This window comes from Panthera pardus, unplaced genomic scaffold, assembly GCF_024362965.1.
Source record: "Panthera pardus isolate Hobbes unplaced genomic scaffold, ASM2436296v1 HiC_scaffold_7, whole genome shotgun sequence".
Classification (NCBI taxonomy): domain Eukaryota; kingdom Metazoa; phylum Chordata; class Mammalia; order Carnivora; family Felidae; genus Panthera; species Panthera pardus.
Genome location: NW_026527002.1, coordinates 38,026,529 through 38,046,734, shown reverse-complemented (window position 1 = coordinate 38,046,734; position 20,206 = coordinate 38,026,529). Strand labels below are relative to the sequence as shown.

The window sequence follows — 20,206 nt, the reverse complement described above, 5'->3', positions numbered from 1 at the left end:
AGAGTCAATTTACATATGTTCAAGAACCACAACTATATGCAAACAAAATTCCCATAGACACACATTCTCTAGGTTCATAGACAAAGATCGTTAATCAAAGATCATTGGTTCTAATCACTAGAGGGGTTAAGGCAAATTACATCGTTCTGTTATCCCAGGGCTGCTTACACAGGTGGTAGCTCACAAACGTGAAAATAAAGAATTACCAGGACCAAGAAGCTTCAGGATCAACGGACCTACGAGCTTAAATATCAGAAACCGTAAGAGACTGAAAGTTTCCACGGGGAGAGTAGCCACCAAAAGGAGAGTGGACCCAGGAAAATTCTGTCCTATCATCTCAATTATGATTTTTCACTGTCAACAAACATTTGAGTACCTACCTACTATGTGCCAAATACTTTGATAGGAGCTGAAAGGGTTTCCTAGGACTCAGGACTTTCATTGCTGAGGGAAGGGAGGGGAAGTGAGAGAGACCAACAAGATGGTGTAAAGCAAGGACGCTGTATAGAGTGAAACACCAAAAAAGGTCCAAAAGCCATCAGCAAAGGTGCGGCTGAAGCAACTTAAGACAAAGATCTCCACTATCTAACTCAAAAAGAATTCTGGGGCAGTTTGAAATAGATCACAGAGACACAAAACCATAAACAAGAAGACCGTCTAACTGGCGTGGAAGGAATGATGGTGGCTTTTAATGAAGATCAGAGCATGGGCTCAGGATCAGAAAGACAAGCATTTAGATGCTCCCTCTGCTTTATAGAAACTGTATTACTTGGCACTACAAGCAAACTAATTCTCCTTCCTTCATCTGTAAAATATAGATAATAATGGTCTCAAACTCAGGTTATTCTGAAGATCGATTCATATAATACACCTTTAGTTTAGTACCCTTTATGGCATTATTTTAAGCATTCCGCAAATGTTACAATATCTATTAACACTGAGGAAGTTGTCACAAGGACAGTGGGCATGAGGTATATTTGAGAGACATTCAGAAGAAAGAATTTAGAGAACCTCCTTAATTGAATAACGGTTGTGAAGGGGAAAAGGCAATTAGGATCATCCCCAGACTCCTGCATAGACAATTGGGTAGATGGGGGTGACTTTCAGTATAATGCAGAACAGAGGATAAGGACTGATTTTGAGAGGGAAAATGATGTGTCCAGTTGTAAATATGTCCCTGGGAGACATTAAGATGGTGTTCAATATGCAGCCGGATATTTAGAGCTAGAACTAAAAAGAGAAACTTGGGCTAGAAATACATTTTTACAATTCACCAGCAGAAAAGTGGCAATTGAAGCCATGGAAATGGATTAGCTCATGAAAAACAAAATGTACGGGGAAAAGCTGATCAAGAACAAAGACTAGAGAAACACGCTTTTGTGTTTTTTATTTATAGAAATGGTGTTAAGCTGAGACAGACCTATGCCTCTGAGCTCATGGCTACGGAGGGAGTAGAGTCATGCCTGGTGGGCAGACATCTCCAAGGTCAGAAAAGTTAGAAGAGCTCTAGGTAGGCCTTCTCTTAGACTCAGAATGGCAAAGGACAAATGTCCACCGTGGTGCTCTGGGCAGGGGTGGTGAGGGTTAGAGATGGCATCTACTGTGATGGAGGAGAGCAGAGCTGAGATGAAGGGGAATAAACCGAGTGAAGACGAGTAAGCCTGGTTACAAACCCATGACACTCCATCTTTCCCTTTTATTGCCCCTTAGCCTTTAGTAAAGTCTCATCCAAACAGCTTATCCCTGTGTTCCTTCCACCACATGGTGAAAGCCATTGTTCGTTGATGCTCGGGCCAGTGTTACAGCACGTGTCCTCTCCCTCTCTCATCTGAAGCAAGTCTAACAGAGGGCAGAGAGAAGCTCTGAAGGAAGAGAGCAGGAGCCCTGGTCCGGGTATTTCTTCCCAGTGGCAGAGCCCTCTTCCACTCTCAACCAGAACCTCTGGGTTTTATTTTATCAAGCAAGGTGTTATCATGGGTAGGGGCACCTGAGGGGCTGAAGGGAGGCTCGGGCATTCTTTTGCCCACGTTCGGTCCTCTATCTGTTATACCTGAACTAACAGGGGAACAGAAGGCAGTGAGGGATGAGGGATGGAGCCTGGCAGAATCAGGCCTGAGCCCCTCTTAAGCAGCGCTAGAACTGGGGGCAAGTGATCTAGTGTTCTGAGCCTCAAACCCCCCCCTTCTCAGAAAAATATAAAATACAATGATATCTATCTTGCCAGGTTCTGTAGAATTAGAAAAAAATGTGCAATATTTAAATTGTAACAATTCTCAAATGTGTAGTTTAACTCAACTTAAACACTTTAATTTTCTTAATGTTTATTTTTGTGTGAGAAAAAGAGAAAGAGAGCGAGAAAAAGAACGCGACTGGGGGAGGGGCAGAGAGAGAGGGAGACAAAGAATCGGAAGCAGGCTCCAGGCTCTGAGCTATCAGCCCAGAGCCAGATGTGGGGCTCAAACCCATAAACCACGAGATCATGACCTGAGCCAAAGCCAGATGCTTAACTGACTGAGCCACCCAGGCACCCCCACTAATTAAGCAATTTGCACATGCAAGTAAAAAGTTCAGGGTATGCTAGCTGTCTTCAGGACTGTTTCTCTCTGCTATGCTCTTTGCTGGGTTGGCTTCATTTTCAGGCTGCAGAGGTCCTGGGAAGCTATAAAGGCACATCATCCTCACTGCCAGCTGCCCCCACTACAATCCCAGGATGCCCTGGGATCCAGATTGATGGACCAATCAGGTCATCTGTATTACTGTTACCATTTTAAAACAAAAAGTGACTGACTTGTGGCATAGTAAATCCGTGCCCTTGTGCCTAGGTGGCAGATCTCATCCATGAACCAGTCCCTGGCCTGATGTAGGGGATTGTACCAACGACCAAGACTTGAGCCACAAGCTCACCGGGGCAATCACTGCGTCTGCACCCAGTTCTCAACACCGTTACACAACAGAATCTGGGACAACTTATAAAAGGAAAAAACATAATGTCTCAATGTCTGGAAACCACTCCCAGGAAATTTGACAATTGCCTGACAATGGCACCCAGGTACCAGTATTCTTTTAAGCCCTAACGTGATTCCAATGGATCTGCAGGGTTGTTTTTTTTTTTTTTTATGTTTATTTTTGAGAGAGAGAGAGACAGAGGTGAGTGAGAGAGGGGCAGAGAGAGAGAGAGGGAGACACAGAATCCGAAGCAGGCTCCAGGCTCTTAACTGTCAGCACAGAGCCCGATGTGGGGCTCAAACCCACGAACTATGAGATCATGACCTGAGCCAAAGTCGGACACTTAACAGACTAAGCCACCCAGGCACCCCCCTCCCCCAATAGATCTACAGGTTTGAGAATCCTGGTTGAGGGGGACTTAACCCACTGATGAGCCTAGACTCCATCACTAGAGCCAAAATTACAACCTCATATACACATATACTAAACCACATATACTAAAAATGGAAGAGAGGTTGTTTCTTCAAAAACAATCCAAGATATAGTCATTAACAGGAGCAAGGATGGATCCCAGCTGGCAAAAACAGAAGTCTGCTCCAAATAGGCCACACACTTTATCTTCACACTCACTGCCAATCTATTTTGTTGCAAACCTTGCTAAATTCTCCACACCCTAAAAGGAAAGGTCATGATTCTGCCATGGGAACAACTCTAAACACTATAAAGAGCATTCCTCTAAGGGCAGAAGTATGTAAATGACCCTTTAATATACAGATCATCATCACTTTACACTTAAGAAGAAGAAAAAGAAAATCAGGAGTGTCAAATGAAGCCTGAAGTTATACTGTGAGGCGAGGTCAGGGCATAGATTGAAATGGAAGAGAAAAGTCAGCAAAGTGTTACTAACCGGTGGGCGTATTTTCATAAGGGTCAGGACAAGTATACTTGAGACTTGCTTGGCAATATTTTGCTGCCCCTTGTTCTGGAGGAGAGAAAAGTTACTAGCAGGGAGAACTAGTGATTAAGGGGGTTAGGTTAGAGATATATCACTAATGCTAGGATTCTGTATCCTCAAAGCTGAGACCACGCAGGGGAAAATTCCCAGACAAGCCTTTCATCTTCCCAATGCAGGACGCTTCAGGAGTTTCCACTTACTGTTCCACATGTCACTAAGCTGCCCTCAGGAGTGCAACGAGGCTCGGCTTCCACACATGTGTTTCGGTGCCAGCAATGCCACACATTCTGCATAATTATAAGGAATATCCATCTTTTGTCTGCAGCCCAGAACACTGTGGTTTGAACATCAGGCAACCCTATGGCAGCATAAAATTTTCATGGTTTGGGAACAAAATTTCTAGGTGATCCCTTGGAATGCAAGGCAAAACATTCTCATATTCCTTCTCAGTGGATTAGCTTCTTACATGGCAAGTCGTGCATTTAGGTCTCCTCCCTGTCTCGGTGCTTGAGTTTTCAGGTTGGAAACAAAGAAACTATTTCCCCCAAGTGCTTGTTCAGGCTAGAATGTGGACTAGGTACTCTAGGGAGGACAGTCTTGTACTGCTCAGGTTGCCCACCATGTTTGCGATATGTTTTAAGTTAATGACATTCTCTAGGATGTTTGCTCATCTTCAAAACACATTCTGTAGTGAGGTCCCCCAAAATGTCAGTTACAGGTTATTGTGGTAGATGTGATTATAATGCCTTGTACCTGCTGGTGGCGATGAGGGCTTCCAGATTTATTAAAGATTTTTTAAAATGCACATTGTTTCAAAGAAATATTTGAATATGCTGAAAGAGTGATCTAAGGTTTCTCTTCCTTTGAAATGAGGACATCCATACTTTTATTTATTTACTTTGGGGAGGTGTAATCCTCTTTAGCAGTCTGGCAACACCTATGAACTCCTTCCCAGAATTTTTTTTTTAAAACAATTAACAGAGGGGTGCCTGGGTGGTGGCTCAGTCAGTTGAGTGGCTGACTTCACCTCAAGTCATGATCTCACCGCTTGTGAGTTCAAGCCCAGTGTCAGGCTCTGTGCGGACAGCTGAGTCTGGAGCCTGCTTTCGGATTCTGTGACTCCCGCTCTCTCTGCCCCTCCCCCACTCGTGCTCTGTCTCTCTCAAAAGTAAATAAACGTTAAAAAATTTAAAAATAATTAACAGAAAATGCAAAGGGTTATAAAGAAATGAAGTCTATTGGAATACATAAATCCAGGTTCACAGACCTAAAGGTTCTGTGAATCCGAGCCCCACTTCCGTTGAACTCAAACCCTACTTCGGATGAGCCCCACTTCCCTCCCTCCCCCTCTCTCTCTGCACCCCCCACTCACTTGCGCCCTCTCGCTCTCAAAAAAAAAAAAAAAAAAACCTTCTGTGGATCTAAGTTAAGAACCTAATCTTATGTAATCTCTCAGTAAAGGTTTTATTTAGGGATGAGTTAGGGGCATATCAGGCAAATTGACAAAACCATTGACAAAACATACATCTGAATTTGTTTCGTCTTGGCAGGCGAAACAAATTCAGACACAGGCTGGGCAGGTAACAGGAATACTAGCAGGAAGGGTGGCAATGGGTGAGTGATGAAGAAACTGGCAAAATGCAAAGTGCATGCCCTGTCTAAAGGGGGTGGCCTCTAGGAAGGCCCAGCAGATCTTTGCCAAATGGGAATATGGGCCCCGTATGGCCATGTATTCACCCTTTTCAAGAGAGGTCAAGCATCTGGATTTATATAGGAACTGTTCATATTTGTTGATGTTGGCTGGAGAAAAAATTAACATTGTTTTGGAAGAAAGGAAATATATCTTTTACCAGATTTGTCTGGAGGGCTGCAAGTTTGTAACTTCAGGAAAGTAAAAGGAATTGGAAGACATTACTCACTCATATTTTTAATGTATTCCTTACTCTTAGTATCTCTGTTGCATTTCTTCTGAAAACCTAAAAATGTAAATTTAATTTCCTTCCTCGAGTGGCACTATGCTACTATGGAATAATCAAGAGGTTGCAGGAGCTAAACTGTTTTTAATACTTCCAGCAAATATTTATTAAAAACATACTTCTATGCAACAGGCAACACGCAAGTTGGTAAAAAAGTAAAGATTGAAACATTACCTTTGTTTCCAGAGCTTACAGACCAGTGTGGAAAGAGTTGTATCGAAATATTATAACTCAATCTGCTAAGGCCTATCGTGCAGATAGGTAAAAAGTACAGAGGGAGTAGGAGGGAAGAAAATAATGCATCTTCCCGGGAGATTGGGAGGGATTTTCAGAGGAGAGGCCTCTTTGAGTAGACCTTGGTATCAAGGGCCCCAGATTGTTAATGATCTAATAAATTATTCTGAAGAATTGGCCTTTTATCCAAGAGGAAAGAGAGGAGAAGACATGTGTTCAGATGTTCACATTCTGGCTGCAGTATGCAACATGGCCTACAGGAGGAGACAGAGAAGGAAGGGCCACAAAATGATTTCAAGGGCGCAGACAGTGAACTAGGGCCGCAGCAGGAGGCCTGCAGAAGACTACGTGGTTGGAAAGACAATCAGCGACTGGAAGTAACAGAACCTAGGGGCTGACTGTGTGCTAACGAGCTAAGTGGCAAAAGAGAGCGAAGAGTTGGGAATGACTTTTGAGACCTCCCCTATGAGAAGCAGTCTGGTGTAAGATAAGACACTCCTGGAGCCAGACTCTTTTGAGTTCCGATCCTAACTCTTCCACTCATTTGCTGTGTGACTTCAAGCAAGTGACTTATTCTCTCTGAGTCTCAGTTTTGTATACAATGTCAAATGTTCTTACCACACCGTTTACATGTGTGCTTGAAAATTACTGTTATTATTTTTAATTATTATAATTCTAGTTAGGATGGTGGTGCTATTCGGTTTGTTTTAGAAGACTAAATGCTGCAGTTGAAGTGCTTTTAGAAAAGTCTAGGTTTGTACAATTGGAGATGTGGATCTTGGGTTTAGGAGAAAGTTCATTAGCAGGCTGACGGTAGTTAAACCCTCTTATGCAGATTAAAAAGCCTAAGGCCTTCTTGGAGAAGAAGGCCAGGGTTTGAGTCTCCTGGACACTGATGCTTGGGTGGATTGAGGAAGAGGCAAAAGCTGCAGAGGCTCGCAAGAAGAGAAGGCCAGAGACGTGGTAGGAGAAAAATGAAAGAGCAATGTCTCAAAACCAAGAGAAGAAAGTCTTAGAAGGAGTATACTCAATACGTAAAATACTATACGTGAGTCAAATACGATAGTGACTGATAATCATCGATATTTAACAATTGGGAAATCTTTAGTAAAGCGATTTAAAATACATAATTTAAAATATCTGACATATAGAATACATTCAAATGTTAGTTTCCATTATCCTTCTCAATTTTAAAGACATTTCTAGAGAGAGAAGAATGAAAAACTACTGGATTGAACCATATAACTTTCCATATTTATAGGTCAAAAAATGTTTGATTCAACTATTTCACATAATTCAACTATACCGAGTAACTGAAAAGCTGCTTCCAAGATCAGCAGAGGGAAAACAGGTATTTGTTTCTATTGTGTTATGATGCAAAAGCAAAAATTACCCCTTTCTTCCAATTTTCCTAAAGAAATGGAGCTGGTAATGAGTGCCTATACTCACATAAATAGAAGCTAATGATATCTAAATGCCATTCTTACTGTATATTCCACTGTAGTTATTTTCTTCATCACTCACCTTTGAGTCTAAAAACTTCAGGGATGAAACCTAAATGAAAAAGTAATTTGAAGGGAGGAATACTCATACCTTTCCAAAGGAATGTCTTTTATTACCAATAACATTGGTATTATGAAAAAGTCTAGTTATCTTGGCAGTGTAGAACATAAAGTATAAAATGTTAAAAGTGTTGGCTTTGGAATCAAGCCCTCATTCTACCACTTATCAGGTATGAGATCCAGGGAAAATTACTTGCTTTTCTAAACCTCCATTTTCTCATATGGAAAATGAAGAAGAGACTGCTATCTCTTGGGCTTTTGTTAGGAAAGGGGAGGACAATGAACACAGGGGCTTAGCACGGTGCCCCTTATAACAATGGTAACCTATATTTCACTTTTTATCTCTCCATGGTGGGTAAGCATGAGAAAGTTTAAGAGAATTGTTTTCAAAAGAATAGGTACTTTTTGAAGAATCTGTCTTTTCATACATCAACGAAAACCTTCAAGTTCTTTCTAGCGGCATAGCCTTGCCCAATCACTGGTAGCTTTCCAAGAGAACCAACAGCCAGATCCATAACTTTTCAAGACACAGGGCTGAGTAAGCTTTGTGCTTCCCATCAGTCAGGGGCTGGCCAATGTGTTTCTTTATAACCAATGAAATATATGACTCATAAAACAAAATCCCTCAAAATCTCTATCTAAATGAAAGCCATACAATTAACTACCAAAGACTTACACATAAATACTCTTGCTAAGGGTGTATCACAGACATCTTTATCATATCCCCAGATTTCCTTATTAACTTGATATTCTATAGAGATGACAAAGCAAACTATTTAAAAAATAGATTTCTCTTTCACTTTACATTACATTAAAGCAAAATAAATTTATAAATTTATACTAAAACTATCTGGTGAAAAAGCCCTTGGAAGTCAATCGCTTAGATTCAAAGTACACAGTAGTGTCACATTTTGAATTTAAAATTGAATAAAAACAGGACTCAGAATGCCCTAACCTATTATTTACTTTGCAGTTTTATTAAAGATTACCATGCTTCACTATTGGCGAAATGGTCATTAAAAAATGTAATATTAGACTATTCAGGGAAATGGAATCCCATAAAGTATGATAGTCTTATGGATCTTAAAGTAAAGCCACCAGTGCAGATGGTCCTAATCATACTAAAAACACAAATACACAAACCAGTTTGTTCCAGCTACAGAATAATTCAATTAAAAGAGTGCTTATAATTTAACAGAATGAATAATAGTTCAAGCTAGGGATGTAGTGAAACTGCAAGGAAATATAAATCTACAGAGTCTATGCCAAGGAAAGTGTTCCAAATTTTCAAGGTTGAGAAATTGGTTCCCTTCCGTGCTACAGGTAGGAAATTATTACTTGAATTAGCAAAATAATAGTAATAATGCAATAAATATATCTTTAAGGAAAACGCATGCACACACACACATGTTCACACACATGTACACATTACTTAACTTAAAGCTTTCACCAAGAGAAACACCTATGTATCAAAATCCAGAATACCACTTAGAATCTGTTTTGGGAAAGTTAAACTCAGACTTCTCACCAGTTTAAATTTCTTATTGAGAAATAAATACAGTATGTAATGTGATACAGAATTAAATCAACATGCACAGTAAAATACAAGCTCTAAGGACACACAGGATTCTCTTTGCAAATAATGGTTTTGGCAAAGAGCCTCCTTTATGTACAGAAAGCTCTGTTCCTTGCTTATAGCGACTCTCAAGGCTACAACAGGTAATTGTGTGCTGCTAATTAGGTTTACAAACGATATGTTCAAGCCAGGAGATATTTTATAGCTTGACTCAGTGAAAGTAACAAACTGTATCAGTAAGGTCAAGCTATAAAAATTCATTCTCCCACAATTACTGATCTTTTACACTTATATGGTATGAATTTTAACATTGCAAATATGTAATATTACCATTCAAAAATTGGTTCAGTGTTTAATAGCTTTGAAAAATAGAAAAAAAAAGACAACTAGGAAAGCTTTTGTATATAGACAGTCAATGCGCTTATTTTCCCACAATTAATTAAGTGTCCATTTCACTAGCTAAATTATAGATCATGGGTCATAATACTCTTCCAAGAAAGCAAAGTGACATCTATTCTGCTTAAAACAGGAAAATCAAATGCAGTACATTACCTTGTGTCACCTGTTGAACTGCCAACATTATCCCAGACATGGTGTCTGGAACCAGGTTTTCTCTCAGATTATATTGTGGTGCCCATTCCAGAATAGGTAGCCGCCTTCTACACCACTGTTTAAAGTCTTCACAATGAGGGGTATGCATCTTGCTCCACAGCATGCTTTTCTTTTTCCTCTTTGCCCCTGTCATTTTTCAGATTCTCTCTTGTAGAAGTAAACTTCTTTAGACAAGAAAAAAAAAATCGTTGCAGAACACCTCTTTTCAATGCCAGGCTCCAATTCGTCCGTGGTTTACAATGTCAAAGCTATCCAGAAAAATAAATCAATAAAAGAGGGAGAAAGGGAAAGAGATTAACAGAAGTACTTAAATATACGCAGCCAGGCTGTATGTCTTATTATGGTGAAGCTAATTAGTCTAGATTAAAAGCTATAGATTAAAACCTTGAATCCTTATCTGAGTAAGACGGGGAAATGGTTCCTGTTAGTCTAATATTTTTCTGATCTTGGAAAAGTAATGGGTTCAGTGTTAAGCTGGTCTAGAGCTCTTTCGCCAGTAATTCCCCTTATATTCACTGTAGTCTTATGTTTTTGGCTCCATTCCCAATGGCTAATGAGGTAGTTGTGGGCGTGTGTTGGAGGTGGGCTGGGTTATGCTAATGAAACCAGGAAGCGTTCAGCCAGTCCAGTCTCTCTCCTACAAGCTGTGCAAAAACATAAAACTGCCAGAGGGGTTTATAGTGCAAAATGTATTCAGACAATCTAGCCTTACTTTTTGAGGACGTGCATATTTTCAATACATCAGACGACTACCAGTTCTACAAAATTCAGAAAAGTAAGAAGGTGTTGCTAAATGTCCTTATCTTTTTTATTCCCTGGAAGATGAGCTTTTCATTCATACAGAAACATTCAGACGGCCACTGCCCAGCCTGAGAACAGAATAGCCAGTCTCATAAACAAAGTGAAATTTCATCTCATGGGCTGAGAAAATAAGCATCACTATAAACTATGAACAAATATTTGTGGCAATAGTTCTTCCCTGTCTCTGAAATCGTTCATTCAGTTTTCTCGATTTCTCCAAACCATATAATTCTCACACTCATGCTAAGTAACTGGAATTTCTCAAGGAATAATGTATTGTTCAAACTACTGTTTGAAGTATCCCCAGATTTTTGTGTGGTGCTGCCCTCTTTTCACACGACCTTTGGGAGATTTCTCTTTTTTAGATAGGGTGTTACATTTTATAATAGAACAGACAGGCTGTCAAAGATTTTTAGTTTATGATTGTTTCCCCCTGTCCCAGAAGAAAAAGCCTGCATTTATGAGTTGTGCCATTGGAATTAAACCAAAAAGCCAATATATTAACTAAAATTGTGAGGCCAAGAGAAAGAATATCATGGTATAAATTTACTGCAGCCCTTTTAATACCTATGTGTCCAGAGAGTAGAAATCTGGTTTCTGAAAGCCTTCAGAATAAAAAAGTACTTGAACTTTTGAATAAAAAAGGTCCTCTGCTGGACCTTTTTCCATTGTTTTTTGAATTAAGGTGGAGACTTTTTCCCTCAGCTTTCCAAAGATGGCATTGCTTTCTATCTGTGCAAAAATGTCTACCTTTCTTTATAAATCCAACGAATCCTAAATATGTAGGGATGTATGTATACTTCATTCATATGTACAGAATAGAATTTGCTTTGTATTTTTCTGATTGTTTGCATCGTGTTAAATTTACAAACTTTTCCTTAGTTTAGATATCACAGACTGAGTTGTAGTACTTTAACCCTATTCTTTTGGTGTGAGAAGTAGAACCAGATAACCAAATCCACTCTTAATAATGACGCTACATGGTTTTTCCTTCACAAACAGCAATCTTGGGTTTTGTTTTATAGACTACATTCAGGATATAAACAAAGTAATTCAGAAACCATATATCTATATATCTATATTTATCTATCTATCCTATGTATTACTTTTACAATCAAAATTAACACTAAAGATATTTTTTCAAAACATAGCTAGATCATAGATTCAAATCTATACTGACAAAATGAAAAAAAAATGAAAGCTCGACTGAAATCACAAGCAATAGCTATGATTTGTGTAATTTCAATCATTTTTAAAAAATGTGTTAAATGTTTGTTAGTAACAAAGAATTCACATGAATGGATTTTCAGAATTTTAGATGAATCTGTATAGAAGTACCTAAATATATATTAGTGCCAGCAATCGTTCTAAAGTATCCTAAGACCAGGAAGGAGGAGAAATTAGTTTGACAAAACGGTTCCATTGTCTTTCAATCAAAAAACACTTAAAAATTACAATAAACCTTACCCCCCCCCCAAATCTTCGTTGAAGTATAAATCTGGAATTCCAATATCCAGACTTTTTTCTAATTCCGTGCGGTTGCACATTATTTAAAACATGCCAAAATCTCACCCCAGAGCATGATGTCACTCCTATTTATAATCAACAATACCAAAAACCCTTATGAAGAAATTTATTCACACCCATGAGATTCTCAGAGTATGTTAGACCCAGCCCATAAAATGCAAGAAGACTAAATATATTTATTCAAAAGATTCAATGACTAAAATCAGCTTAAAGTTCAGTACTATGTATCATCTATAGGAGACATCTTTTCCCAAATGTCCAGGCAACACTGAGACACTTAGAAAGATGAACATATCTTCCACCTCCTATGAGGAACGACAGAAAAATTCTTCTTCCTAAAATATCATTTTGATCACATCCTTGACATGTTTGAACTTCCATTGATCTCCAATATCAAACTCATTAGCACAAGCATGTGACCCTTCTCCACTCCCCTATCCATGGACTCTGACTAGCTTCTCATCACCTCCATTCAATTCAGTAGGTATTTATTGAATAACCACAATTTGATAGATTCTGTGTGAGGTGCCATAAAAGTGGAGTAGGGTGGTGGTAAGGGGAGATTGTCTCTATTGTCTGGGAGTTAACATTTAATGAAGGAAATAGAAAATATGTAACTAACTCACTCAAAGCAGAATGGGATAAGTTAATAACAGGTTGCACAAGGAATGTTATGGTTACCAGAGAAGGGAGAATTGCATGCTCACGGAGAAAAAAAGGCTTCCCATCCTACTCAGACCCTCTGTTCCAGCAGGTAAGTATAGCCACTGTTTACGGCACATTGCTTTGACTCTTCAGTAGATCTCTATACTAATTTTCCTTGTTCTATGGTCTTTTTCCTCATCTAAACATTTACTCAATACCTATCTCTTCCATGAAACCTTCCCTGGCTTCCCCATACTTCTGTTCATGATGTACATCCAACACCCCGGTAACCCCGAAGCTACTTATGGGTCTACAGCTCTAGTCATTGTCCTCTATTGGTTTTCTTCTTTGAAATCTATTTGATTTTATTGTAGTCCATGTGGCTCATGAGATCGTAAATTCCTTGTGAGTAAGGATTATTTAAATAACTTGCTTTGCCTTTTTCCTTAGGATCTAATAGAAAGTTCAGTGTACATAGGATCCACTCACTAAAGTATTAACATATGAATGGCCCTACTCTTGAAATTACCCCAGAATTATTTAGCCTATCTCAGCCTGGTTTCCAGACTGTGATATTAAAGAATGAGGAAAATCGGTGTAGAGGGAAAGAGAGTAAGAGATAGTGGGGAAAATAGAGATCCTATGTTGCTCACCTTCTCACAGTTCTCTTACAATGTAAGGAAAGTTCTATCGTTTTCAACACAATTCCTTTTTCTTATATTATAGAGTCTAGGGAGCAGAAGGAAGACAAACTAGATAGTAAGTGGAAGAGAAAGGGAGGAGACAAAGCAAAGATAGAAAACCTCATGTGCTGGGGTTTCAGAGAGAATTTTACAGGGTTAGACTGTAAGAAGAGCCTCTGAAGAAATTCTGAAGTATGAGGAAATTGAGTCAGGCTCGAATGAGGAAAGAACCTTCTAAGAAATGTTGTACAGGCTATAAATTGGACCACATTTAATGGGTTTTGAGAGACACTAGTTAAGATTAAAAATCTTGTGTTATTTTTGATTACAGTATTATGTTTCTTTGTGATCTAGCTGGCGACCGGGACACCTAAAGCACTGAATTATATCCAGGTTACACTTGGAAATATAGACTCATCAACTTCAGAGGGCATCACTCCAAACTCATGCCTGCTTCAAGAAGTTGATCTACAGCATTTCTATCAAGAGGACACTTTAAAAGGTTCCCATCTGAGGAGGAAAGTAGAGACTGTGAAATGAAGGCCATGTTCTGCTACTAAGCCACAGAACTGGCCTAGGGATACAACCACACAAAGAGAGCAACTTCTATTAAGTCATCTTCTAGGTTAGGAAAACTTTTCCTAATTCACCCAAAATTTTATATAGGCTGGCACAGCCCTGACTCCAACCTCTGTCTTAATTCTTCTAATGACTGAAACAGCTTAGAACAATAGCTCATTCCAATCTTCACACATTCTAATTGTTAAAACATCTGTTTCCCAATTATTGTGCCAAGATGGGCTACTGAAAATGTTCACTCTTTTAAAAAAAAATTTCTTTAATGTTTACTTACTTTTGAGACAGAGAGAGACACAGCATGAGCAGGGAAGGGGCAGAGAGAGAGAGGGAGACATAGAATGTGAAGCAGGCTCCAGGCTCTGAGCTGTCAGCACAGAGCCCGATGCGGGGCTCGAACTCACGAACCGTGAGATCATGACCTGAGCCGAAGTCGGACACTTAACCGACTGAGCCACCCAGGCGCCCCATGAAAATGTTCACTCTTTAGTATTTGCCCTAATCCCTGTAACACTTAACACTCAGTCAGCTTTAGGACTAATTCATTTAGTGCTATCCCAAAAGCGTTCAGATTTTTTTTTTTTTTTTTGGTGCTATTTATTTCAGAAATACTGTTACATTTAAATGGGGTTGGGGATGCCTGGATGGCTCAGTCGGTTAAGCGTCCAACTTCGGCTCAGGTCATGATCTCACGGTTCGTGGGTTCCAACCCCGCGTTGGGCTCTGTGCTGACAGCTCAGAGCCTGGAGCTTGCCTTAGATTCTGTGTCTCCCTCTCTCTCTAACCCTCCCCCACTCATGCTCTGTCTTTCTCTCTCAAAAATAAACTTTAAAAAAAATTTAAATGTGGATGCACACATACAAGTCAATTCCAGTCCTGAGCAGTACAGTTAACATTCTACTCATGACACACAAACCATTATAGTAGTGTGAACAAAATCTTGTGCTCTCAGTGTCAATTACTAATGTACCTTACTTTGCTTTCTTTGGATTAAATAGCACTTCCCAGTCTGTATTCTTTACCATGTTTTTTCCTTCTGCCAATATTTTGTGTTCTGTGACTTATTTTGACTTATAAAAGCGGCCAAAAGGAGATAGCTCTGGTGGAACTTAAAAAAAATGCATGGGGTGGGGGGTATCAAATGCATATTTTACAAGGATCCAAGGCATTTTCAAATACATGGGGAAGAAAAAAGAAAGAGAGAGACAGAGACAGGGAGAAAAGGAGGGAGGAAGGTACTATGGACCACATGATTGTGTCCTTCCAATATTCTTATGTTGAACCCTTAACAGTAAATGGGATAGTATTAGGAAGTGAGACCTTTGGGAAAGAATTAGTTTTATATGATGTCATGAGGATAGAGATCCCATGATAGGATTAGGTCTTTTTAAGGAGGAAAAAGAGACTATAGTTCTTTCTCTCAGCCATGTGAGATACAATGAGAAGGCAGCTGTCTACAAGCCAGGGAGAGAGCCCTCACCAGACATTTAATCTTTGAGTGCCCCAATCTTAGACTTCCCAGACTCCAGAACTGTGAGAAAGAAATGTTTGTTATTTAACTCACACAGCCTATGGTAATTTTGTTACAGCAGCCTGAGCTGAAAAAGACATAAAGGAAGGATGGGAGAAAGGAAAGAAAGGAAGAAGGAAGGAAAAGGAAAGAAGGAAACAGTAAAAATAGTTCATTGAGAATTAGTAAAAGCCCTTTCTCATTTCTGACCAACAAATGATATACAGTAAGCGAAATATACTATGGCTAGGGGCATATCAGGACTTAACAAGATTTGAAAATGCCAAAAGGGGTAATTAGCGCAGTTCTAGAAATCCACCCCTTTAAGGACTTGATGATTGTGAATCTTTCACTACTCCTTTAGCTGTCCTATTTCTAGAAACATTAACCCCCATGTTAAAGGAAATATATGTAAATTGGAAAATTGTGATTGGGCTTCTCTTATGTATTCTCGTTTTTCAGCTACATGTCTTCAGTCCCTTCAATTATTTGCCATATGTGCTTTTCATCTTTTTAGTTTTAACCTATTTCTGTCTCTATATTTAAAGTAGGCTTTTTGTAGGCAACATAGAGTTGGATCTTGCTTTTTTAATACAATGTGACAATCTACGCCTTCTTTGAAGGCAAATTTATACTTATGTGATTATTGATATAGTTGGATTTAAATCTACCACTTTGCTATTTATTTTACACTTATTCCATCAGTTCTTTATTTTTCTCTCTTCTTACCATCTTTTGGATTACTTTCTATGACTCTTTTATTTCATTTGTTGGTCTATTAGCTATAGCTCTTATTTTGGTGATCACTTCAGGGTTTATATTGCACATCTTTAACTTATCAAAGTCTATCTTCAAAAGAGAGTATATCACTTCACATTTAGTATAAGGACCTTATAACTATACACTTCTATTTTCCTTTGTGCTATTATTGTCACATATTCATGCCCATATGTGTTATAAACCCCCAAATATATTATTACTTTCTGTCTTAAAGTTGCTTATCTTTAAAACTTTTTTTTAACGTTTATTTATTTTTGAGACAGAGAGAGACACAGAATGAACAGGGGAGGGTCAGAGAGAGAGGGAGACACAGAATCTGAAACAGGCTCCAGGCTCTGAGCTGTCAGCACAGAGCCCGATATGGGGCTCGAACTCATGGACCACGAGATCATGACCTGAACCAAAGTCGGACGCTTAACCAACTGAGCCACCCAGGCTCCCCATTAAAGTTGCTTATCTTTTAAAGACAGCTAAATAATTTAAAAAGTCTATTATATTTACCCATGAAGTTACCATTCCATTGGTCTTCGTTTTTCCTTGGATATTCCCAGATTTTCATCTGTTATTATTCTCCTGCCTGAACTATTTCCTTTAGCATTTTTTCTTGCGCAGGTTTGCTAAATGAATTCTTTCAGGTTTTATATATCTGAAAAAGGTTTTATTTTACCTTTGTTTTTGAAAGATAATTCCATTCGGTTGTAGATTCTAGGTTGGCAGGGGTTTTCTTTGTTGTTATTGTCATTGTTGCATACTTGTTTGTTTTAGCACTTTAAAGACATTGCTTCACATTTAGCTTGCATTGTTTCCAACAAAAAATTTTTTCTCATCTTCTTTGTTCTTCTGTACATGTGCCTTTCTTCCCTAGATCTTTTAAGTCTTTACCACTGGTTTTAAGTAGTTTCTTTATGATGTATCTTGGTGCATCTTCCTCCCAACTTATTTTGTTCTTCTTGATGTACATACTTGGTGTTTGTCAAGCTTCTTAGATATGTGAGTGTACAGTTTTCATCATATTTGAAACATGTCTGGCAATTACTTATGCAAATATTTTTTCTGCCCTACATCCTTTGGAGACTCCAAATAAATATATATTAGGCTACTTGATATTGTCCCACAGTTTACAGATGCTTTTATGTACATTTATTTCAGGCTTTTTTAATGTTTCATTTTGGGTAGCTTCTACTGCTGTCTTCAAGTTCACTAATTTTTTATTCTGTAGTGTTTAATCCACTGTTAATTCCATCCAGTGTGTTTTTCATCTTGGAATTCAAAAGCAAGACCTAAAAGCATTATACTGGTAGGTGGGACCACAGGAACATTTATTCCCACTATTGAAACAAAACCAAATTCGCTACTTGATGTTCTGTGGATCATGAGATTTTCACTCTGGCTGATGGAAACATGAACTATTCCTGACCCTGTGTGAGTCCCTAGGATCACTCCTTCTAACCATTTACCTAGTGTCTATAGATTCCTCACATTCATGTGCTGATCTTTACTTAGCTGAATATTCAACATGTGTAGATTTCTTAGACTCTATCTCTGTGTCACTCTTTTCTCTCATACTCTGCCATGTGAAATCTATCTGCTTTGGCCTCCCCAGACTCCCAGATCCTTCTCTGTAGCTTAGGGAAACTACCATCTCCTGGGCTCCCACCTACCCCCATGCTCTGCTGTACCATGGCTTGGAAATTTTCCTAGCAGTAAGCTGGGACAATCATTGAACTCATTTAATTTGTCTCCAATATCTCCATTATTGTCCTTTGTTGCCTAATATCCAAATTCCTGCCACTGTTGTTTCACATACTTTGTCAGGTTTTTTATTTGTTTCAGGCAGAAGGGTAAGTTTAGTCCCTACTACTCCATTCTGGCTGGACATAAAAGTTATTCATCATGTAATATGGCTTTCAAGCAGTCCACCATTATGACCGTTTCCTTATCATTTGCTACAGCTTCCAATTTTCCTTTTAGAATGTGATACCAGAATTTAATAGTGCTTAGCTGTATTCTGACTAAAAGTGTAAACAATACCATATGATTAAATTCTAACTATTTCCAAACCAATCTGTTAAATGATATGTTCTCCATTCTTTTTATGTAGGAGCTTTTTATAACAATCTAAGCACCAAGTTTCACATCAAACCTTATCTGATATATTGAATCTGGTCATTCAATTAATTTTGCCGAAGTCTTTCTGAATCTGACCCAGTCATTATTAATACTGATAATTATATATTTCACTTCAACATATTAGCTATTCCTTCAAGCATCGTGTTACCTGTATTAGTTAGCTCGGACTGCCATAAAAAATACTATAGAGTAAGTAGCTTATTCTAGAAACCTCAGGAATTTATTTCTCATGGTTCTGGAGACTGGAGAGTCCAAGATTAAGGTACCGGCCAATTGGATTCCTGGTGAGGACCCTCTTCCTACCTTGTAGACATACACCTTCTCACTGTGTCCTTACTCACATAGCAGGGGGAGAAAGAATAAGCAAGCTCTGATATCTCTTCTTATAAGGGCACTAATCCAATCAGAAAGGCCCCATCCTCATGACCTGATCTAAACTTAATTATCTCCTGAAGGCCCCATCTCCAAATACCATCATACTGGAGGTTAGGGCTCTAACATAAATTTGCAGAGGACAGAATTCAGGCCATAGCATTACCCAGAAATTGGTTAAGCATCCTATGTGTCCTTATTCAAATCAATGAATAAGAAAAACCAGACACATCTACTAGACTCCTTCAGATTAAAATTTATTCTTTAGTAGGAATTATTTGAGAAAAGTCAAATAGTATTTTTTTTCATTTTGTCCAAAAAGGTGTCTTAAGAGTCTATATAGCAAACTTATTCCTGAAATCAAATATACTATGTCTTTAGTAGTAATGTAACATTTCAATCTAGTATTTCTATTAAAAGAGATCATGGAATTTGTCTAATAGTTTCATTACACTCTCCCTCTGGGCACAGCCCTCATCTAGAAGGGATCATAATATCAGAGGAAAAATTGGCTTTTTGGAATTGTTGTGTTACTTAGAAGAAAAATAGCTAAAACAGTCCACACAGCCTATATTGCTGCACTAGGATCAGTCCAGAAAAAGTAAATTTCCCCAACATTATCAACATTATTCCCCAATATTATCAGTGTTTAATTTATGAAATTACTTTTAGTGAAATTTCAATATTAGTGTGGATTTTGTAATGTTAACCTTATTCACTTTTAAGTCTTAAAGTTGAAATAGTACTTAGAGATGATCCCTAATGAAGAAGATCCAAGTAGTGTGAAAATAATTTTATAGCATTCCCTGAGAGACAGTCACTCAGCTTTTAACGCACGAAACAGGGGACTATTCTAAGATGCAAGACGACTTTTAGGTTCTCACTTACTTGCAACGAGAAGTGTTTTGTTTGTTCTGTTTTGTAATCTTTATTCCCGACCTGGAGCTCAAACTCATGACCCCAAGATTAAAAGTCATATGCTCTTCTGACTGAGCCAGGCAGGCACCCCAAGAAGTGTTTTTATCAAAAGGTAATTTATTGTGTACATGAAATATGAGTAAACTTACAAAACTGAAAAATAACCAAACTGGTCTCATAAATACGTATGCATTAAAATATCAAAAATTAAAGCTCAAGTTCCTACTCATTCCATTCCTTTTACTTTCTGTGTTCAACCTCATGGCTTTGTATATACATTGTGTCAGGGATCAATAGGGAAAAATGCAAAAGCACTTACACTTTGACAAGAATTCAGAAGTCATTATTTTTCTAGATTCTTTTCATTTTTATGGTTATTAAATAATCAAATTACTATTATGAA

General features: G+C 38.5%; 1 protein-coding gene across 3 annotated transcripts in view; it reads right to left on the bottom strand.

Annotated features, from left to right (window-relative positions):
* Positions 1-20,206, bottom strand: part of SLC26A7 (solute carrier family 26 member 7) — a 166,354-nt gene that overhangs the window by 107,303 nt on the left and 38,845 nt on the right. For 2 of the 3 annotated variants that reach the window (XM_053896518.1, XM_053896517.1), the window contains exon 2: positions 9,802-10,109. In XM_053896518.1, coding sequence (XP_053752493.1) covers positions 9,802-9,994 — 193 coding nt within the window. In that variant the 5' untranslated portion in view covers positions 9,995-10,109. Of the gene's footprint in view, positions 1-9,801; positions 10,110-10,245; positions 10,380-20,206 lie in introns of those variants that run through there. The other variant, XM_019453436.2, reaches the window with a different exon arrangement.